General features: G+C 38.4%; 1 protein-coding gene across 1 annotated transcript in view; it reads left to right on the forward strand.

The window, feature by feature from the left end:
- Positions 1 to 24,518, forward strand: part of kcnq5b (potassium voltage-gated channel, KQT-like subfamily, member 5b) — a 165,909-nt gene that overhangs the window by 114,961 nt on the left and 26,430 nt on the right. Inside the window, exons 2-8 of the mRNA XM_036564861.1 lie at positions 961 to 1,051; positions 8,030 to 8,156; positions 17,433 to 17,608; positions 19,042 to 19,167; positions 20,005 to 20,115; positions 20,632 to 20,727; positions 21,894 to 21,988. Of these exons, the coding sequence (XP_036420754.1) occupies positions 961 to 1,051; positions 8,030 to 8,156; positions 17,433 to 17,608; positions 19,042 to 19,167; positions 20,005 to 20,115; positions 20,632 to 20,727; positions 21,894 to 21,988 (822 nt within the window). The remainder of the gene's footprint in view (positions 1 to 960; positions 1,052 to 8,029; positions 8,157 to 17,432; positions 17,609 to 19,041; positions 19,168 to 20,004; positions 20,116 to 20,631; positions 20,728 to 21,893; positions 21,989 to 24,518) is intronic.

Genomic DNA, 24,518 nt, shown 5'->3' on the forward strand with positions numbered 1-24,518 from the left:
ACTGGAAGTTCTGTCTATAAATCACTCAGAGCATCATGGGGTGTAAGAATACGATGGATATAACAACAACAACAACAATAATAATAACAATTCAAATTTACAACATTTAGTGAGTGTTATCTTACTTCTCAGGTTATCTTACTTAAACAGTATAGTTATACAGGACTTTTATTATGATAGCAGCGCATTGTGTTAGCCTTATGTTGATATAATGCAAAAAAAGTAGTGCATTGAATTGACTTTATTCAAATATGTATTCAGAATGTCACATTGTGTGTGTGTGTGTGTGTGTGTGTGTGGAAATGACATACACATCTAAATCAAGTCAATTCAGTGCGTCACCTTTTTCATAGCTGGTCTAAAGTAGAGCTTGATCACTCACAGATGTCCCACTTCTGGCCGTCATGCAGGGGTCAGTAATTCAAATCTATAACCTCATATAACCTCGAACAGCGGTTTCTTCCACACCGTAATTCATATTAATATAGTGGAAAATGAAGTTTGCGGTGCTCAGAGGTTGAAACATTTGGATGGAGTTCTATTTCTGATCCAGAAAGCAATTTGTGGTCCAGAGTTTGTTAAGAGAGTTCTGCGTGATGTTAATCATGTCAGGAATTCAAGGCGCAGGGAAAAAATTCATTCTCTTAAAGTCACTTAAAGGACAACTGGACTCAAAGGCAGAGGCCCAAATACAGTCATTATCTGACTTTGTGTCCTGAAGGAAACTGGTTTGTTTTGATCTCTTGCCTCACTGATTGATTTGTGTTTTTTACTTCCAGACATAAATGCGGCCATTATTCAAACGTAACTGAGGCTAATTATATTTCTCTCTGGCTGCTCTTTGTTATGTTAATTGGTCATCTGTCTTATTTGCAATATTTTTAGAACAGAAATGCTGTCCTTATTTAAGTGCAGGCCATAACCTGACTGAAACCTTGTTTTTTTGTATGTTTTGCACAGGTTTGTGCTGGTGTTTGGCTGCTTGGTGCTCTCCGTCTTCTCCACCATTCCAGACCACACAGAAATGGCATCCCGCGCCCTCTTCATACTGGTAAGCCTGGATGACAAACAAAATTGCCTCTATCATTTTTAAAATACCGCCAAAATATATGATATCGTTTAGTTTAAATAAAAACCAGATTTTAAAGAGGAAACACTGTGAACACTGGACTGACACAAGAGACCTTAAACTGAAGTGAGGGATAGTTTGTTTCATTTATAACACTGTTATAACTATGTCCTTCTCAAATGATGGAGCTTATACAAAGAAATAAAAGTCTTTCACCCTTATGTCATCACCTTAATATGCCAGGCTTACTACATTTACTTCATAAAACATTCTATGTCATCTTGTGATTAATGGCATAAAGCTGTTCATTAATACTGAACTATTGCTTTATAAATACACAAATCAATATTTATTCATGTGTTTTAAAGTCCTTATGCAGGTGGCCTTCAAATAAAGTGTTACTGATAAAGATTTGTAAAAAAAGGACATAAAAAATGTCATTGTGGTTAATTAGCATCTCACACTAAACAATATGAGACAAAAATCTAAGTTAATTGTAATTAATTAGTTAAGGTAGTCAAAGAAAACAAAAATATTTTTTTTATTTAAACCACATTTAAAAATTATTGGCACCCCTGCGTTTAGTACGTTGTGCAGCCTCCCTTTTCCAGCATAACAGCAGTGAGTCCTCTCCTATAATGCTTCATGAGATTCCAGAGCAGGCAATCTGAGACCATTCCTCCATACAGAATCTCTCCAGATCCTCCAGGGTACCAGGCAGTGGCATGGAGTGGTTTTGCCACAGGAACGGCGGTGCTGTTATTTATCACTTTAATATCTGATATGTCCAAGTCTCATATCAGACTGATATGATTCCACATCACCCGTGCTGATGTTTTTGCCTCTTGACATCCATAATATAGCTGATTAAATTACTGCATGGCTTAAAATTGTGCCGCAATTCCAGCAGGAGGCTGGGCCATTTTAGGTTACAAGATAGATCATTATAAAACAGATAGTTCCGATCCTAAGATCTGTGGCTAAGCCATTGTAAAATACTCAATATAAGCACAACTTTGACCTCCTCACAGCAGCCGAACTCTCTATCACTGCGCCACGTAAACTGCTGTTAATGGCGTAATCTTTGACTCTGATGCTGCTCACATGAACCACTGAGTGTAGTGATATGGGACACTACATGACTGAACATGAACCTGATTGAACAGGACAGACATGATTGAGAATTTTCCCGTTGTGGGACTAATAAAGGATTATCCTATATAGTAAGAAGTTTTGTCTAAACTAGTTTTCTTATTTTCTTAACTAGAATTAGGCCAGTCAGCTAACTAACAGACTAAACAACACCATATCACAGGGTTGAATTAAAGCATTACTTACTAATGCTTCCGAGTTCCGCAAAGTATCAGGTTTACACAATGTCCACCTCACCCCAGATGTAGTTGAGACATGTTTCATATCTGAGATTTGCTTCTTTAGTTTTGCACTAAAGCTATGAGGCTAATTTAGCCAACAAGTAATGGAAATTAGCAGAAATTAGCATTGTGGTAAGTGTACAAATCGTCACACACTTGCTTCAAACCATGTTGAGTTGTTCAGTGATGACTAATGGACTTACTTATGTGGTTTCTGATACTGTTACTATAGAAATAGACACAAGTAGCATAGCTATGGACACAAGTAGCATAGTAGTACAGCATAGCTAAAAACAGCAGGGGCAGCTATTTTAGCCACTATTCTGAGTTTTGCCAGTATTTTTTTTAGTCTATTTGACATTAACTCAACCCAGTTTACAGCAAGTGTGTGATGATTTAAACATGCATGATGCTAAAAAAACATTCCAGCATAGACCAGCATTGCTAATCATCAGCAAAACCAGTATGTTGTGTTTTGGATGCTGGTAAGCTGATCATCCAGCATGACCATATTGGTTGACTAACTAAACCAGCACTAGACCAGCAAAGACCAGTGTAGACCAGCATGGAGTGCTGGTTTGTACCGTTTTTTTCAGCAGGTTAAACTTCCTTTACTTGTTAGCTACATTAGCCTCTTAGCTCCAGTGCAAAACTAAAGAAGCAAACTTCAGACACCAGACATGTCTGGGCTGATTGGCCACACTTAAGTGGAAATTGTGTAAATTTGATTTTTTTTGTTGTTGATCTCTTCGCTTTAAAGCCTTGTCCAGTCAAATCACAGCTGATCAAACCAAGTCTGAGTGGTCTTTGTTTTTTAACGAGACGTGAAACACGTGGTCAGCCATGATAGGATATAGTAACGTCATCTCAGCGATTATTTGATTAAAGAGATGATGAAAGCTGGTAGCTGGTGCTGCTAAAAGCAAAGATCAAAGGGTCTTTCTCTTTGAGGGCTACTCAGTTACTCAGGTTGTTTATTCCTGGCGGTCTGCTGTATAATGTTCTGGCCGCGGTCGTCATACTCACACGCTTGATTTGATTACTGACGCAGTTGATGCACAACATGACTGGCTTGGCACTGGAAAATTAGAGTCATGAACTTGACTGTTATGTGACAGCGCTATCATTGTTTTTGTTGTTAGCACAGCTTAATTGATTCTTGATGAAGACTGTGTTATTGTCTGCTCACGAACTGAAAATTAAACGACACACAACATTAATCTTTGAAAGTATAGTTATTACTTTCTTTTTGCTCTACGATGATATCTATGGTGTTATTACTAGGGGTAGAGGAAAATCCTTGCAGTATAAAATCACAATATTGTGGGCTTAAACAGTATTAATAATGCAGACCCAGATTTAAATATGTTTTTATTTAAATGCCAGTAGTCTTAACATACAGTGCTGTGCAGAGACCACCATTCTTTTATTTTATTTAAGATTCATTTTTCAGGAGATATTTCTGGGGAGATTAGATATTAGATAATCCACTTGCATAATGAAAAGGAAAGTAAAAAGAAAATAATTGAAAAAGGAAGAGTTTCCAACAATGGAGCTCAAAAAATGGTTAAAAGATACAGAGAAAATAGGACCCCTAACAACCATGCAACCGTCGCCAAAACTGGACTGACCACCCCAGAGTCCAGAACTCAACATCACTGAATGTGCTTGAGACTAATTTGATTATGAGAAGCAGAAAATGTAAACCTTTGGAGGTGTGGAAAAATATCCCTGTAGATTTCTTTCAAAAGCTGAAAGCAAGTCTCCTGCTTGTTTCCTGATGCTGATAAATGAATATCATGTAAGGCTGTTATGACTGGAAATAATGTAAATGAGGGGTGTTCTTTGATTCTTGCACTGTACTGCATGTTAAAGAACCCAAATCGTGGAAAACTGACTTTTCTTCCCTTTTTTGAAATGAAAGAATTTGATGTAGTATAAAAACATTGTTAAAGTTTCATAATATACTGTTTGCTCCTTAGTCTATATGGTCAACATTTTGCACCAAGCTGCAAAATGAGAATTTGGAATTCATTGCTTTTGTGATAACATGAACACCAACACATTTGCATATATTCACCTATTCAATCTACAGCAGTTTACCCCCGTCCATTTATACTGAAGTTATAAGACGTGTTTCAGCTTTGACTGCTGTTTGAATGAGTCACAATACAGGCCAGCCAATCAGAACCATGCCAGTTTACATATATATTAGTCTTAAAGACACAGGAACTAATCAGCTTGAAAATGGACATAAAAAAGGACTTATGACCATTTTTCTAAGTCCATTGTTATTCTTGCATGCTGTTCTGTCTTAAGCCATTAAAAGGTGTTGTTTCTGTCAGTAGTGTTATTATAGAAACTGCCAGATAGCGGATTAGAGGATGGGGTTCGATCCCCTGCCCAGGCAGCAATACAGCAACACTATAATACACGAGTAAAGGTCAAGACTCCTAACATTATATTCTCATTGAAAACTGTTTTGGGTAAAAGCATTTGTTAAACATGCAAAGCCTGTTTCATTTTCACAAATATTTCACACTATTTTTACACTATTTTACAAATAAAAGCACCTTCTATATATGTTACTGTAAGGATAAAGGTATTTTGAATGTCTAATTCACAATTTTGTTTTGCTTCAACAAAGATATTGAAGTATAAGCTTTATTAGATTTTTCTTTTCTTTTAGAGGAATAGTTTGCAAATTTTACTATACTGCAATACGCCATATCGCCATACTTAGCATATCACAAACATATCACAAATATCACAGTAGAGCTGAATTGTGGCTCAAGTATTGTGATAACATTGTAATGTGGAACCCGTAGCGATTCCCACCCCTAGTATTTATGTATTGACATTTAATTACATGGTTAGTTATTCATTTCATTTGTATTTTGTTTATATTATGTACAAATGTGTTAGATGTGTCTGCACTGCTTTTTCCAGTTTGTATCAATGTCCAGAAAGGGAAAAAAACATATTTATACAAACAAGACAGTTCACACAACAAACAACACCATACATCATATCAAAAATTCAAGACATCATAAAGTATCTCCCCTTCTACTTACAGACACTAATGCAGTAAGAATGAACATTTTACACTCTGCACTCAACAGAATGTGTGTGCTTGTTTCAATGAGCTACAAATGAGAAATACACCAGATAAAATTATAACATGCCTCTAAGGGGCAACATACCATTTATAACCGTATCAATAAAAACCAACCTGCAGGATCAGGATTATGAGTCAACGAATCCTGTTGTCATAAGTGGATTTTTATTCTTCCAAGTGTCTCTGTAGCTTTAGTAATCATGGCTTACTGTTGGCCCTGAAATCAGATTACTGTACAGTTATGTCTGAAAATATGCCTGACAGACCAGGAGACTTCATATCATAAAAGCATTAGAGATTATTTGCACCAACACATTACATTCATAAACACTTCCGTTTCATGTCATCATGATTTGCATTTAAACTTTTTCATGCAAGAGGTTTTATTGTTTGTTTCTGTGTTATACAACTATCAGTCTCAACTGTTCAATTACTTAAAGTGATAGTTCAGCCAAAAATCAAATCAAATTGCCTTTAAATAGTTTCTGGCACTGTATGACATACTGTTATTGTGAAAAATGCATAAGCGCTTCACACTGGCACCTACTGTTTTTAGCTATGCGAGGTAGTTTTATTCATGTGTGTAGATAACAGTATGTTAGACAGTGTCAGAAACCACATTAGCAAGTGATTTGAGATTACTTAACAACTCAACACAGTTTGAAACAATGACATAATGACTGGGGAGCCTAGCATCCAAGTGAGAAGGCCCATGCCCCCCCAGACCCCCCCTAGTAGCTATGGCATTGCTGCAAATTGCCTCAAACCCAAGTTATCTGATTGCAAAAAGACAAATGTGAAAAATATGTCCTTTGTTGTAAATGTTGCAAAATTTAAGGCGCCTGTTCAGGCTAACACCACAGCAACGTTTACGTGCCTGCATGCCTCTATTAGTAAAATAACATTACCGTTTCACCAGCTCTGCAGTAAGGCATAGAGCAGTGCTTTTTAGTGCCAACATAATGTCGCAGCATTAGCTTGCATGACTGTTTCTTCTGCTGAGCTGGCCTAGTTCCTAGCATAAAAATATGCTAACTGCTATGCTAGGTAGCGAGCATTGTAATTGACTGTGGTAATGACAAGTAACCAATACATCAGTACTGCATTTTTATAGAAAAAACTAGGAGACAATCACGGCCTTCAGCTGTTCACCCTAGATACCTATGCCGTATAGAATTGCCCGGTGGTTAATCAGCCAATACTCACTGTGGTATAATATCAGTTGTTATAGTATCTTGGTAATTAAGTGTGACTTAAAGCTGCACTGTGTGTGATCAAGTTGTTCAAATGAGTGCTTCTTAGCTGCCCCCCAAACCTGTAACCAGACCCCTAATAAAAGGAAATTTTAGCTATGCCACTGGCATGTAGTTTTCACTAGCTAAATAGCTTCAACTACTTGTTAGCTGCAATAGCATTGTAGCTCCAGTGCAAAAGAAGAAAACATCAGACATCAAACATGTCAACATTTGGGGTAAGGGAAAAATTGGGGGAACATTTGTTTTTTGACTGCTTTTAGAGGACAGTGATACAATTTGTTTGTCCAGTTGTATTACAAACTAGATGTTGCACAACTATTCATTTTTACTAGTCGACTAGTCGCTATTACCATATTTTAAGAAGTGTGTTCCACATTTTTGTTATTACTAGCGTGCTAATCGGGGCCGCGGCAGCTGGTGCTGTGGTTTGAGGTGTGAGATGTGCACTGCAGATGAGTTTTTGTTGTATTTCTGTAAGTTTTAGCTTCAGGCACTCCGGCCATAGAAGTATTCAGACTGTGTGATGTAAACTACATGCTAAAATGACCACAGCTCTGTGAATCTCTCCTCTCGCTGAGAAATTAACGTGAATTTGGCCGTGCACTGTGCAATAGGTAACAAAGGGTTGTTTATCAAGCTAAATGCTAGTAGCATCTACTCACCAATGAGCTTTCCAGAGTGAGATATTGGCCTCATTGCTAAACTAGGAAACATTTGTGTTTTCCTGTTTTAAAATGTTATTCCTGGATTGTATTTAAAATTGTAGGTAGCAAGTAAACAAGCCATCCTCATGCATTTGCCAACCAGCTCTCCAAGTTTGTTTTTTTTGTGCTGGTTGCTCTAAATGGTCTGTGTTTTGCATGTTTCCAGTTGACCCTTTCCTATCACAGTTCTCAAAACCTTCCCAATCTGGCTTACAAGTCTGTATTTCAGTCTGATACAGCTTGCAATGGAATTGCTTTCATTCTGTGTAGTATTTCCACACTAATGAAGTGCTATGAGCTTTGTGTTTAGCAGAAAAACTGATTTCTGTTCTCTCCTCCAGCGTGTTCACTGCAGTTTTTACCACGACTCTATTTCAGGCATTATCCTCAAATAGTTGACTGCTGTCCACAGCGCTGACTAGAGGATTTATTACTCTATGCAACCTCCATTACAAGCACACACTTACGTGTTCTCCTAACCCTAATTTGTTTATTTTTTCCTCCATTAGGAGTTTGTGATGATCGTAGTGTTTGGGCTGGAGTATATTGTCCGCATCTGGTCTGCGGGCTGCTGCTGCAGATACAGAGGATGGCAGGGACGACTGCGCTTCGCACGAAAGCCTTTCTGTATCATAGGTGAGTATGAAGCTACACTGGTTGCCATAGTGTTTCATAATCCTAAATTAATACAACACAACACTGCATAAGAGCAAAAAATATTCTGCAATTCTCTTTAAATCTCTGGACATCAAGGCTCTGAAAAGCAGCAGATCTTTTGGTGATGGACCTAGATTAGATCAGACGTCAGCTCTATTCTAAATGACTCCCTATTGAGAAACAGTGCACTATATAGTGTCAGCCATGTTGTTGCATCGTTCAAATGCTTGGTGATGAATGGATGCTGTGTGGTTGTTCTCCAATTAGTTCACTATATAGCAAAAAAAACTATGTAGTGAATAGTGAATGAGTGAGCGCTAGTTAGGAGCACTAGTTTGGACCACAAAATGACCCACAACTTTAGAGGTCTGTACTTAAATATTGATCAGGAAACAGTCCTTTTTTGTGAGATTACATGAACCTGTCACGTGTCAGTTCAACCGAGACACTGAAATGACCCTTGAAGGACATGAGTCCGGCTCCTGTCAGATCAAGCTCATTAAAACAATCCTTTGTTGTATCACAAGTTTGGAAAAGCCCATCTGTCTGAGATCAGATCAGCACTTACTCCCTTCTGATGAGTGAGAAACAAACCCATCACTCACTGTCATTTACAGTTATTTGTGTGTATATACAGTCATAAGCAAAAGTTTGAACACCCCTGGTCAAAATGCATGACAAGAACACACTTCTGCACATTTTAATGCACATTTACTGATTATTTATTAAATTTAAAATATCGGAAGAATTATACATAATATATTTAGTGTGCCATAACAGGCCACATCTATGCTTTTTGACACTGACGTGGTGGTGACGTGTTAGTGTGTGTGTTTCTCTGGTATGAGTGGCTCAGACACAGCAGTGCTTTTGGACTTTTTAAACACTGTTTCCACTCACTGTCCACTCTATTAGACACTCCTACCTTGTTAGTCCACCTTGAAGATGTGAAGTCAGAGACGATAGCTTGTTGCACAGTTTGTGTTGGTCATCCTCTAATCCAGGCTTGTCAAACTGGGGACTCTCCTCGCCAAAGTGTTTACACTGAACCTACAAAAGTCAACTACCTTGGTCAGAGTAATGCCAGTCTTTAACCACATCACATTATGGATTCACCAGTGCATTTTTAATATATTGTAAAGTCAATCACAATTGCAGTATGTAGCAATCCAATTGCACTACCACCTTGTCCATGCTGTGCAGCCGCAGTGTACATGCAGAGCATATAAAGGTGTAGCCATTCCAGTAAATGCAGTAGTTACAAAAGAAAATAACCCTGAGGTGCTTGGAGGTCATTAGAGTTCCTTCTGAAGTTTTTCCACTCAGGCAAAAGTTTGATAGGCGACAGTTATGAACTGTATACTGGACTTACAGACACGCTGACTGAGTCAGATTCAGGCTTGTTGAGGCTGTGTCAACACATTTTATTCATGTGCACCCAAACGAACACATTTAAATCATGTAAATTAACATATTTTCACTGCCTGAGTGAATGTGTTTGAGTCTGGTGGTGGCCATGTTTCACCTCATGCCCTCTCTGAGTTTGGTTCATATTGTCATCACAGTCTAATCCTCAGCCTGGCACTAGGCTAAGCTGCTTACTTCACTCCCCCTTACACTGCACCGAAACTCTGCTCCAATCTGACAACCCGGCACTGTCATCATCTCCAGCTATGCGTTGTGGTGCCTTAAACTCACATCTTGCATTTTTAATTCTTGCTGTTTTGTGTGGCATCCTGTTGTGAAAATAAGCATTTAAAAATACATCACATTTACAATGAATGCAATATATTATAGCTAAAAGTAACTACAGCAAAAAGTCATTTGGACTATTTCTTTTGCATGCATCACATAAAAATATAGCAAAAATATAAAGGATGTTATGATTGCACACACAATCATAACTTTTCATCAAAGTTATGGTCTCTTCTTCTGCTTACAAACACCATTGTAAGTTTAGAAAACACACTTGACATAATTTTTCTGCTTATTTTTTGAGATATGAATGAATAACAAAGAAATAATTCATATAAATCTGTAGCATTGTTGTTACAGTCATGGGGGCACTGAGGGGGCTGCAGCACTCCCAGATTTCAGGACTGCAACTGCTAAAAAAACAATAATAATAGAGAAATCTGGATCTTATAATCATTTGAGTGTAGTAAACATCAATGTGTGCTTGTTTTAGAATGGAGTTTATACTTTTCTATTTTATTTGTATATTTTCAATTTCTGCAGTAGCTGTGTTGTTTAAGTTAACACTGTATTTTCATTACTGCAAGCCAAATCGCTTCCCTTGCCAACTGCTGAGCGCTTTGTGGGCGCACCAGTAAAACACACGCAGGTAGAGGATCAAAGAGGGAGGGGTGTGTGCAGAGTTATAGGACAGTTCTGAGCCCCAAAACAGCCTAGTATTGTTTTAATTTGAAAAATTATCTAACGTAATAATGAAGCTTTTATCAGCCGTTTTATCTCCCGCTCAGTGTGCTTTCAAATGTGTTTGTGGGCATGACACAATTGATAACTGTGCCATATATTAACAATCTGATTGGTTGCTGCTCAGTTCATTTGCATAAAGTTTGTCCAGAGTGAGAGTACAGACACAGGATGTGTGTCAGTAGTTTGATATGTCATATTATATATGTATTTATTGTATCCTTTCGCTGTGTTAAAGCATGTTATGACTCATTCAGGTTGGTATGAAATATAAAAAAAAAATTAATGATAAAATTCAGATAATTTTGCGTGACGTTATTGTTTATACAGCGTATATGCTGCCTAAAAGTTCAGCACCCCCAACTTAAAACACCTAAAATTACAGTGTAATACACGACTACTGTTTATCTGCTGAATTTAACATGTTAGGGGGGAAAAAACTAAAATGTGCAAAAGTTACGGCACATTTTATATTCTATGATTTATTTTTGGGATTTTCTGAAATTTCTGCATAATGAAATGTAAACAGCATCATTCAGGGTGGTTTGATGTGCAGTGATTCATTATAGAAAGACAAGTACTTACAGAATTGTTCACAGTGGTGGTGATAGGACCCAGATGTTTGAGGAGTTTTCTCAAAGACGTCTCTCAAAGTTCCCTTACAGAACGTTTTTACATGAAATGGTTATGGTTATTCTGCCTGATGTCTGAAACATTGTTTTTCAGTAGATTTGAGAGCAGTTCTGGACCCAAAACATATTTTTTTCGAAGTCTCTCTAGGCAGAGGGGCACATGCACAGCAGTGTGAGGCAAAATAGTTCCCAAAGAAAATGATTTCATTTTTTTCAGATTTACTATTAACTATTTTCCATTATTAACTATTTTAACATTTTTAACATTAAATATAAAAACTCAGAATGCATGTGGGTTCACTGATTGTAGTAAATAAAATGGTTATATATGTGTTTTAGACATCATGATCCCTGGTTTCTATCACCACCACCGTAAAAAAGAAATCTGAAAGGACCATTTTTTCTACATTGCACCGTGATTTATTGTTGACTCATTGACTGTTAAAATAATCACATAATAACTTCCACTAATATAATCAATAACTATAACCAAACTGTGAAGGCTTTGGCCTGAAACTATGCAGTCTTAACCTCATTCTCTTTTGGAGTCATTTTCCACAATCTGGCAACCGGGCTAGAGCCTTGGCCTCCTCTGGATTTCATTCCCTTTCCCACCGTGTGTCCAGAGTGGAGCTCATTAGAGCTGAAATGTATTGCTGTGGTGTGTGAGTGTGTGTGTGTGTGTGTGTGTGCATGTGTGTGTGTGTGTGTGTGTGTGTCTGCAGGGATTTTGCTAGCACTTGTCCCTGGTCTCGTTGTTTTGAATGGGAAATGGTCAAAATAATGAATGTCATTAACAAGAGAGAGAGAGAGTGTGTGTGTGTGTGTGTGTGTGTGTGTGTGTGTGTGTGTTTCACGAGTTTGATGGAGCAGACCTTGTTATAACCTGAAAACAAAAGTATCAGTTTACCACACTCTTTTTGCAGAGTGCACTCGAGAGGACGTGACACTAAATCATATGTGACTATAATTGTCTGTGATTGTTAGCAGGGATGCATCTACGTGGGAACTGTTGGCTGATATCAGATACTGTTCAAGTAAAGCGTCCATCGATGCTGATGCTGATACATAATAAAATGTAGATATAATACACACATGAAAAATTTCATTCAAAAACACAGGATGGTATCATAAAGAAATTGTAATAAAAAACCCATTTAATACAATACAAAACACTGTTTTCTCTAATAATGGCAGAAAATAGCACATTAATCATTGTGTAGTTGTGACATTTCTCCTGTGTGAAGCTCATTCCCAACAGCGATTTCACAGGAAAACAAAACGAAATGGCATTTAATGTATAAATATACAGCTATGCGCCTCACACCAAGAAGGGCCGGGGGTTCAGTTCCCCAGGCGGGTGACCAGGGTCTTCTGTGTGGAGTTTGTTCTCCCCGTGTCTGTGTGTTTTTTCCTCTGGGTCCTCCAGTTTCCTCCCACAGTCCGAAGACATGCGGTCAGGCCAACTGGACACACTAAATCGCCCCTAGGTGTGAATGTATATGTATATGTGTCTGCCCTGTGATGGACTGGTGACCTGTCAAGGGTGTTTCCTGGCTCCCGCACAGTGACCACTGGGATAGGCTCCAGCTCCACGACCCAGAAGGATAAGCGGTTCAAACTTTCAAATGACTGTAAATGTATGAGCACCGAAATAGTTCATATGGAGCAATGACTGTAGGTGTTGAAAAGGTTGATAAAAACAAAAATACACTCTCTGAGAAAAAGGTACAAAACCATCAATGGGGCAGTTCCCCTCTTGTCACTGGGGTGGTACCCTCAAGGGTACATCTCAGTACCTATAGTCAGGGGAACATAACTGTCCCATAATCCTTTGAAATGATATATATGATAAGTTGTACTGACTCCACACACCCCATCTCGTCTTCAGGCTTTTTCACTTTATTGTTCTGTTTTAAAACATCAGGTTATGAAAAGGTACAAATATGTAATTATTGTTATGTTATTATTATTATTATTACTTATTTAAGGTACACAATTGATTGTTTATAGATTGTTTAAAATCTCTTAAATTGCACTGTGCTGCCTCCTAATTAAATCTTAAAAATGTGAACATTTTTAAAGACACATGAAAACTCCACAAAGTCAAAATATCACCATATGAAGTCATAATTGGGCCTAATATAAATTTACAACATGCTTTTGTCAGCAATGACTATAACTGCTTCTGAGGGTTAACAGTGACTCAAAATGTGCATGTTACGAGCTCTCGGTTGGTCGTCGCTCATGTGCGTGCGGTTTAAGCCATTTATTCATCAAACCACATACGCACATACAGGAATGTCCACAATGTACTACCTCTGACCATTACTAGACCAACCAGCTCGTAAATAACATATAACTGGAACCGATTTGGCACTAAGTGATGTGAGCGACTGGCTTGTATTGCAGGGTCTTTGTTAGACGGGAATGCATGAGTCCCCACAGGCCCTAAAGTACCTGAGGGGGAACAGGGTCACTGACTTGACTAATGAATGACCAGCAGCACTGTGTTTTCTCTCCCAGAAGTCACTGAGATCACGGCAGAGAAAATAATGGTTATTTATGATTCTGTACTAGTAGGTCTGATAGACCGCTCCAGTGTTTCTCAGTCTATTCTGTCTGCTGCATCTGTGTCCTAACATTGATTAGTACTGACACACGTTTCACGTACATTTCCATGTGTTTATTAAAGAACAGGAAACATGTATCTCAAAACACACTTAGAGTTACATGCAAAGGTTTGAACACCTCTTATCAAATCATGTGTTGTTGCTTTTTTCTAAGTGAAAATAAGTTACACCTCCTCTACAGACATATGCATTCAAATATGACATTTTTCTGCAAGTTTCAGTGCACAATTTCTATTTATCTGCCAAGTTTAATATATTGGAAAAGTTTAAAATACACTGGCCAAATTTTATGTACATTAAATTCAGCAAATAGACAGTATTTGGGCATTACAGTGTGCAGAAGAGTGTTCTCTGTAAAGGCTGTGTTAACTTACACTAGTCTTCACAAGTTTGGAATCACCAGTTTAAATAATGCCAATAATAAACTAATTTTCTTGCAGATACATGTATAGCCTGTTTCTGTTATGATACTATTATTCTGTAGGTGTCAGATTATTTGTATAAAAGCTTACAAATGAAGAACTTTTCAACGTTGATCGAAGCTGCAGATGATTCCAGTAATAGTTGAGAAAGCTATACAACATCAAGAATGAATTTATAATACAATTTCCAGAATTCCTCATTTTCAAAACACGGTGACCAAATCTTATTGATCAAATTGCCATTTATAGTACTTTTATGACAAGTAATTACTAGAAATAGATACTTACTTTTCATATGTAGTAATATTTACTATTTTTTACCTTGTCATAACTTCTCATTGTTCCCAAAATACATTGTGAATAAACCACCGGTTTATGTTTAGATATGTAGTTTGTATCATTTTATCTACACTGTATACGCTTTTTTTGCATAACAATTATTATGACGTGATTGCAGACTTTTGAACGGTGGTGTGTTTTCACTTCTGAGAATCAACAAAACATCATTTGTCCAGGGGCGCCCAGACTTTTGCATACAATTTAAGACCTTATTTTGCATATAAAAGAAGACACTTGGCAGTTGCTGAATTCAGTCAGTGTTTATATGCTGCCATCCTAATTTTGTGGAATACTTTCGTCAATTCTTCAGAGGTATTTTTACATTAAACTGTAAATCTACATATAATGAATTCTTTCAAGAATGAAAGTAGCTTTTTAGAGAGAGAGAGAAGAATGTATGGTAATTAGGGGCTGTGAATGATTAAAATAAGTAATTGTTATGCTAAGCTTTGTCACATTTTATATTGTATGTTTTGTATTTTAAATAGAAATTCTGCACTAAAATTAAGGCCATATTTAGGTGTGTTTTCTGTAGAGAATGTGTTAAATTTTCACTTTAAAAATCAACAAAACATGTTATTTGACTGGGGGTGTCCAAACTTTTCCAGACAGCTGCATATTGATAAGTAGACCTAATAAAATGTCCAGTGAGCATAGATTTTCATTAAATGTGAACCTTTTCTGCCACTGTTTCTCATTATTTTCACTCAGTTGGATTGTCAGGTACAAATAATAGAAGCCCACAGCCCTTCGTTTGAAGGCTTCATGTATTTTTCACCGAGCCCGTGTGTCCACATTCTGCTGTTCTGGCCAGCTAGTTTATGATTTATGAAGATGAGAGCGCTCTGCTAAATCAGCAGGTTCCTGCAGACTCCCCGAAGAGCCAAAAACACACCGCTAACACTTCAGTTTCAGTACTTACGACACAAAACAACAAGGAACATGAGGATAACTTCCGAGGAGACTGAGATGGATGGAATGTGAGGAGTGGGATAAAAGGGAAAAAAAATAAGAGAAATTGAGAGAAAGCTAATATTATTCCTCGGCTTGAGGCTTGGAGATGTTTGTGTTCTTTGAGGGTTTGGTGCAGCTTCTTTAGTGGATGTGGTTTTCGTGTGAACTTTGTTTGGCCTCTCTCTCTCTGTCTCTCTCTCTCTCTGTCTCTCTCTCTCTCTCTCTCTCTCTCTCAGAGGGTACATGTAAATTGTTGTCCCTCTGATTATCTCCACTTTGCAGCCATAGTACATTCTCAGTCTCCTCTAACTTTAATGCTGTCATTGAGGGATCCATCAGCTCTGTCTTTTCTTTGAAAAGTTTGAGTGGTACGGTCTTGTTTCGCAGAAAGAAAAAGCACTTTTTATGCTTTAGACTATTTTTGACTGTCATTTTGAGATCTCATTATCTTTTGACTGAGCTAAATGCTTGGACATGTACTGAGAGATCTCCATACTGAAGCTTTTTGCTCTCAAATTTTTAATATGAACCTTTTTTGTGGGTATTTTTTTATTTTTACCCAATTTTTACTCCTAATTTAGTCATGTTCATTTCTATTTCCAGCCTAGATCTCCCCCTATCATGCATGCTAATAAACTAGAAGGTTGAAGTATCAACTGGTCTATTTGTTGTCTGATAAAACAACATCATTGTACATCTCAACACGCTTGGAGGAGCTAGCAACGTTGGTTACCATTTCACAGAGTCGTGGAGGAAAGGAAGGACCATCCTACCCACCAAGAGAGTACCAGGCCAACTAGGTTCTCTTGGACCCCTAGACATGGATGGCTGTGGCATCCCTTGCGATCTTCTAATTACAGGGGCAACACTTAGACTTGTAGCCAGCGATCAAGTTTTGTAGTCAGTGGTTGAAAACTTTTAAGGGGGATTGCAGGGGGTTCATCTGACAACTAGAGTCAGTCCCATCCCCATGTCAGTTTTTCGGCAATCCAATGCTCTTATCCTGTCATCTTAATTAACATTGCTCATCATACCTGCTTTTCTTTAAACGTAGTCCAGAGATCTTGCTGTATGTTTAGCATTACCTACAGCAGGGTTTGCCAAAAATCTCCAACCCGTCGTTTGCTCAAAAGCCGTCCACCAGAAGCTGAAATGTAAAAACTTTCTTCAACAGTGTTTTCAAACAAGCCCGATTTAGTGGGAAAGCCATGAACCTGGCCACTCTTGACAGCGGGTGCGTGCCCTGTACCAAACACTCCACAGCATAACCAATGAAAAGCAGAGAAATTCTGTCAAAAGTGCAGATTCTAAACTTTTAGTCTGTACAAACTTTACATTGTTGTCAATTTTGTCGTTGTTTAGACATTAAAAAAGTCGATACACAGTGTGACTTGAATAGGATTCATTATATAACGCACTGTGTAAGTAAATATGTGGTTCTACCATGACATTTAAATAGTACAGCAATGCCACAGTAATAACTCTAAACTCTAGAAACTGCGTTACTGTGATTCAGCTGTTACTATAAAGACTTTTTATTCAGTAACTACTATGTAATTAATGTTATCTAGTTACACTGTGTGTCCAAAAGTATCCAGACCCTTCTAATTACAACATTAGAAACATTAGATGAGCAGGTGTCTACAAACTTTTAGACATACAGATCCTAATCCATAACAGATTCTAATTAATGATTTTAGCTAATTTAAGGTCACCCGTCACTCATACAAGTGCTCATATGCACACACAGAGCCTGCATGTATGTATTTGAGACGGCCTTAATCTAATCTTTTCTTTTTCCATTCCTCTCTATCTTTCCACTATCCATTTCTCCATCAGATATCATAGTGCTGATAGCCTCGGTCGCCGTGGTTTCGGCTGGTAGCCAGGGCAACATCTTTGCTGCCTCAGCACTACGAAGCCTCCGCTTCCTGCAGATCTTGCGCATGGTGCGCATGGACCGCCGCGGAGGCACCTGGAAGCTGCTAGGATCCGTAGTTTATGCACACAGCAAGGTAATCTGGGATAAGTCATTTTTGACTATAGCAAACTATACTGAGGTGTGTTTGGTGCTTTGAGATGGTCATTGTAAACATGACCAAATCATAACTACCAGTAATGATACAGAAATTAAAAAGATGATAAATGTGCCGTTGATTCATTGTTTCATTGTTTACTGCTTAATCTACTGTGTTTATAGCCCGCCTGTCACAATCATAAAAAAATTAGCTGACAATTAGTTGTGATATGACTAATTAATGATATAAGCAATTAACAATTATTTAACGAGAGGCAGGTCATTCCTAGCCCTACTTTTTCTCAGTTACTAACAGAAACCCACACTAACTAGCCCCCAGACCTGGCACAGATTAACAAATAAAGTCAAATAAACTTGATTTTGAACCACAACAAAGCATAACATAAAACATGAAGCAACAACATATATATAGTCCTTTTTCACTGGGGCTGCGCATGTCCCATGAGCCTCTTTGAATGTCATTTTACATAGCAAAGCTATAGTGGCAGCACAGCTTCCCGCTGGTGCAGAGAGACGTATTAAAAAATCAGAAAACATTTAAGAGGCAGGAAAAAGTCTTGCCCCTCCCACTTAGCCCTTACCCCTCCATTTTGCACGTTCATGTCTAGGGGTAGGGTGTCCCAGTTTTAGTTGAGATAGAGGGGTAGGGCGAAGTGTTAGGGCTACATGGTCCTCCAAACGGAGGTTTTTCAGAGACGCACTCTAAACAGAGTGTTATGAGAAAAAAAGAAAAACCGGCAAGATGGCTGCGTGAGCGACCAAAGAAACCCACAAATGTGAGAATTTTCTCTGTTAAAAATTACGATAACTATCGTATTATCTTAGTTTAATGTCGTTTCAATGTATTATGGTCCTTTTCTTAATAACATGCATAAAAAATCGCTAATAGTATGCGAATGTCTCAGTAGCTGGCTAATTTCCCGTGCCACCTTAATGGGCTGGTGAATAGCTGACTTCAGCTTCATATCACTGAAGTATTAGGGGTGGGCAATAATAAATAATGATAACACCCCCCTCTGAAGGCATATAGCTCCCTAAATGTAACTAAAGCCCAGCAGTGAGGTTGCTGAACTTTACCTTCCTCTGCTATCACTGCAGACTGGCAGGGTCACCTAAAGAGCACCACTAGTAGCCTGTTAATGAAACGTTGTTTTTTATCTTTATCTGAACTACTAATCCTTGTAACTCAGTTTCAAGCAACAAGGTGACACTTGAAAACAAGGGGTAGGGGTAAAAATGAAAAATGGGATTGGGCCTTAGATTAAAGATTGCAGGAAAACAAGGATTTAGTCTTTTAAATGATAAGGTATGGTAAGTCATGCTTAATATAATCAGAGACATGAACTAACAAGGTAAAAACGTTGATTTTGAATTCCGCTTGACTTTAATCCGTGCTGTTGTGTTGTATAGGAGCTGGTGACTGCCTGGTACATTGGCTTTCTGGTGCTGATCTTTTCCTCCTTCCTGGTCTACCTTGTGGAGAAGGAGTTCAATAAAGAGTTTTCCACCTACGCTGATGCACTCTGGTGGGGCACGGTGAGCTTCCATCACTCCCTCCACCCCCAGTGCCTATAAAGTGGTATAGACAAACTAGCAGTACATGTATAGTTCTGTGCAATGACACGCACACACACACACATCATTTAAACCGCTCATCCTTCTCGGGTCGCGGTGGGGTGCTGGAGCTTATCCCAGCTGTCATTGGATGGAAGGCAGGATACACCCTGGACAGGTCACCAGTGTGCAATGACAAGCTGAACAAAATTGTCAATGTCATTGGAAAACCTCATACAATCAAATGCAAATGTCTAGGGCCTGTGGTCAAATTACAAGTTTTGTTGATTTTCTATGGGAAAATAAAGTAACACATTCTCTACAGAGAACATACTTTAATATGGGGTTTGTCTGCTAATTTTAGTATTTTGGAGTAAAAATAAAACATAAAATATAAAATGTGCCATATTGTTTTCACAGGCCACATTTTATGTTGTATTCTGATATGTAAAATTCAGCAAGTAAACTAATTGTGCATTAAAATGTGCAGAAAATGTCCTATTTAAGTGTGTTCTCTGTAGAGGATGTGTTGACTCATTTTCACTTAGAAAATCAACAAAACCATGTCGTTTGATCAAGGGCGCCCAAACTTTTGCATACTCCAATTTTTGTTTTTAGTTTTTTTACACCATTTACAAATGGCAATGACAATGAATGGTCCAACACAGTTTTTTAAAAGCATAAGTTACAATGTCAGCAGATGTTAAGAACATTTCTTTTCAATATTTTCAGTGGTCAATCAGTGTGGTCAGGCCTAAATGTAAATAATGTTAATCATGATTATCTACCCTTGTTTATATGTCCTTTCTTGTCACGTAGATCACTCTGACCACCATAGGCTATGGGGATAAGACTCCTAAGACGTGGACTGGACGCATGCTGTCTGCTGGCTTCGCCCTCCTCGGCATCTCCTTCTTCGCTCTGCCTGCAGTGAGTCCTAAAACCCATATCCGTCTCGGATCAGGCGTAGCTCAGTACCCAAACGAATGCACCAAAGAAGGAGTAGAAACTTTATGTGCATTGAAAAAAAAATTGCTGCCAGCAGTTCATTTCCATCAGATTGAATTATGTTGCACTAGGATGGTCCTCCTAAACTCATAAACCCGATACTTTCTGAGTTTATAGCAAAGACTCCACTCAAACAGCTGACAAAGTAAATAGAAGTGGTAAACTTGGATCAGTTCCATGGTTCTGAGTGTACGAGGTGAAATATTACCAGGCATTCTCTGAAATCCTGTCACATAACACTAAATTTATGCATAATTGCTGGAAATAGTTTCAGTGTAGGATTTCCACAACATAGAAGAACTGCTATCCAGTAAAGTTGAACAGAGAAAACTTTTTATCAGTATTAGCAATATATAAAGTGCTGTTTTTAGTGCCCACCTGGAAGCCTTTAGCTCCATAGTGACCCTCAGCTTATCTCTACTCTGCTCGTCTTTGTAGGGTATCCTGGGTTCAGGCTTTGCTCTGAAGGTTCAGGAGCAGCACAGGCAGAAGCACTTTGAGAAGAGAAGGAACCCTGCAGCCTGCCTTATACAGGTAACACTTCCCAACCTACACAGTGCCATGACTGGACTTATATCAGATGTCATATCGTTATTAAATTCCTGCCTTGACGAATTCGACCATGATTCACTTTGAGTTGGTCATTTTGGTACAATTTAGAATTGTTCTCAAAAATACTCTGAATTACACAAATGTAACTATAGATGCTAATTAGTGTCCACAAATGCTAGTAATAGATGCTAGTAATAAACCTCGATACAGACAATGTACCAAAAAAATGAAAATAGCTTTGAGTAAGTGCTTAATTTAATCCATTACAGTTACAGCATTGATGCATATTTAGATTAAATATGAATACAGGTTGTAGTCACCTGCTCATCCAACATTTCTTCTGAAATCAAGGGTATTGATAGGGAGTTTGTCCCTTTTGCTGCAATTACAGCCTCTACTCCTCTTAGGCTTTACACTAGATGTTAGAGCATTGCTGTGAGAATTTGATTGCATTCAGCCACAAGAGCATTCGTGTGGTCAGGTACTGATGTTGGATGATTAGTTCTGGATCTTAGTTCTGATATCACAAAAACCCTGATTTCAAAAAGGGCTGTTTTTGCAGCTTATTTTCCATATGAGGAGTGAACAGTGCATTCTGAAACTTTAACTACATCAAGCTCTTGCATTTCAAAAAACCTGGAGAAAATTGGGTTTTCCATGAAATGGGCCTTTAATGAAAACACTGATTCCAAATTTGTGAGTATAAATATAATGTGTATGTTGTGCCATGCTTGCTATATTATATCTGCTGCCTTTGATTTGATTCTCTAATGGAAATAAGCCTCTCCGCTCCTAATGGTCCCGTATCAGGCAGCGTGGCGTTATTACTCGACTGACAGTAGCCGCTCTGACCTGGAGGCCACCTGGCGGCTCTATGAAAGAGCCCTACCTGTGCCAAGGCATGTATAGAAGCCTGTAAGGACCTGAGGACCTTTAACCATGTTCTTCACTAATCTGCATTTGTTTTGTTTCTTTTTTTTGTTGTTGTTGTTGTTATTTTTATTTATTTTTTCCCTCCTTATTTTCTCACTATGGCCTCGTCCTCCTTTTTCTTTCATTCCTTCTTTTGTTTTTTCCCCCTTTTCATCCCTCGTTCCTCCTCTCCGTCCCGTGTGTGTGTTTTTTTTTTTGTTTTTTTTGGCATGCAGTGTGTTTGGCGTAGCTATGCGGCTGATGAAAACTCGGTTTCCATTGCTACCTGGAAGCCTCATTTGAAGGCGTTGCATACCTGCAGTCCTACAAAGTAGGTATAAACCCTCTGGCAGCGGCTCTACTACTTGCTCTCTGTGCTGTTCATCTTTTCACACCCGCTCATTTTAACCCTTTTAAGAGCTTAAAGCACTCTAGAGCTCTCTAATCTACTGTATCCGTAGCGTATGATCAATTAGCACAAAGTATAATTTCAACATGTTTCCCTGTATTTAGAAAAGAACAGAAAACCTATTAACCATTTAAGGCAGATGCAAAAGTGTGTGTTTCTGTTGTTTAATCTGCACTTTTCTGTTAATAACATGATTTCTCATGGCTTCTGTGGCCTTTTTTGACATGTAAGGAACATGATCTGACAACATTATCTACGTTTTTACATTTTCGAATAAGCCAACACATGAATAGGAATATAAGTTACACATTAATTACATTTGTTTTGTTACTCTGATAACGCCAGTCAGTAATAAGCTCTTACCGATCTGAGCTGCACTCTGAATGAGCTTACAACTGCCCAAAAAATCCCAGCACATACAACAGAAAAGTAAGCCTCTTGCATCTTTTATACAGTGATAGGAAACATGGTAGCTTACAGAAAGCTGTGTTTCTACATGCTGCTACCTTTCACTTTGGCCAGATGTGAACGTGCATGCATCGCAACTGTTCTGGCCGCAGATTTCAACAAGTTTAAAGAGGAAAACTTCTACATTGAGATGTAAACAGTCATTCAGAGTGGCTGGATGTGAAATGGTTAATTGTAGGCAAACTCAGACTCTGATTTCTATACAGTGGTGGTGATAGGAACCAGGCGTCACAATGTCCACAAAGTTGATTTATATATTATCCAAAACCACCATTTACGGCATTTGGCAGACACTCTTATCCAGAGCGACTTACAGTTTGATCATTTTTACACAGGTAGGCGAAGGTAGTGTTAGGAGTCTTGCCCAAGGACTCTTATTGGTATAGTGCAGGGTGTTTGCCCAGGTGGGGGATTGAACCCCAGTCTACAGTGTAGAAGGCAGAGGTGTTACCCACTACACTATACCAACCACCAGTGAACCTACACATATGTTCTTGTTTTTTAATGTAGTGTAGATAGTGATAAAGTAGTGATAACTTTAAAACAAATACGTTTTCTTTTGGGACTGTGTTGCCTTACGCTCACGCTTAAAATAGACTGTCAGATACCCTAGCAGGGCTTTCTCTTCTTTTCTAGCTACAGGGAACCTCTTGCCAATATCTTAAGTGGCTATTTCTGGCATTTAATCTACACTTCACCCTGAGTAACATAATTTCTCAGTGCGATTGTCACTATTACTTTGCTATCTAGTACATAACCTCTGAAATCTGAAAAGTAGTATTTTTTTATTTAGTCTGTCACACATTAAAGGGATTAAAGGGTTAATCTGTAGATGGGAACCCTTTCTTTTGCATTTGTAGTCTTTTGTTCACTTTTTGATCTCTCTATTTCTTCTTCTGTCAGTCTCTATCATACACATAGACTTGCACATGCTGCTCTTTATTCTGGACATTACCTTTGATATCTTGTTTTCCGTAATAAGAAAAGAAGAAAACAGTCTTCTTTTTTACTTGCCTGATGGTAAGCTCAAAGCCATCCCAAGGCCCAGTATTGTCCAGGCTCCAGCTTCAGATAATAGCCCGTCCATCAGCTGCCCTTGAGAATGCCCTTGCTACATAGAGAGAAATCTCTGAAATGGTTACTTTATAGGAGAGGAAAGAAAAATGTCTTACCATCTGCTAATGTAAGAAATTACACTTGAAAGGTCTGCTCTCACACGGCGTAGAGGGAAAGTAAGAAGGAAAAAGAAAGAAAAAACACTGCTGTATTGGGGAGCTAGTTACGTAATTCATGCTCCAGCATAGTGGTTGTTTATGCTTCAAGGTTATGCTATGTTGTCCTGTTGATAAGATTTTTAGCAATAGTTTTTAGTAAATGTATTTTGGCTTTGGCTTCGTTTGCCTACAAAATGGCCTCTCAATTCCTCCACCCACCCCCACCAAAACTTTACATTATAAGATTCTATCCCAAAATATCTCAATGCTGGTAACAGTCAATGTGTGTGTTTACATGCGCTTAATAATCCGGTAACTGCAGAAAATCAGATTTTGTCAGTAATCCGTTCAACGTGTTTACGTGCACTTGGGTAATCAGATAATGGGTAACTCCGGGTCTACATGAGTCAGACAGTAATCAGATTTCTGCTTTGCAACCAGCCAAAAAACTCACAGAAGAAGACGTGACGTAAACGTAACGTAAAACTCAAACTGCATGCTGTGGCTTTTTTGTTAAACATCGCGCCTGATTTACCTGAAAATATGAACATCCATCATCTAGAAGATGAAAAAAAATTGAAATGCTTCATTTTGTCAGGCATGTGTTCGGTTTCAGCGTCACTCCAAAAGTGTTTTGCTGCTGTCTTGCAGCAACGCTGCTTGCTTATTTCCAGTACCGCCGTCTGTTGCACATGCGCAGACTGAGAAATCCGAAAGAAATCAGAGTAAGAGTGCACTGAGAAATCTGAGTACTGATCTAAAATTCAGCT

Source organism: Colossoma macropomum, unplaced genomic scaffold, assembly GCF_904425465.1.
Source record: "Colossoma macropomum unplaced genomic scaffold, Colossoma_macropomum, whole genome shotgun sequence".
Taxonomy (NCBI): Eukaryota; Metazoa; Chordata; class Actinopteri; order Characiformes; family Serrasalmidae; genus Colossoma; species Colossoma macropomum.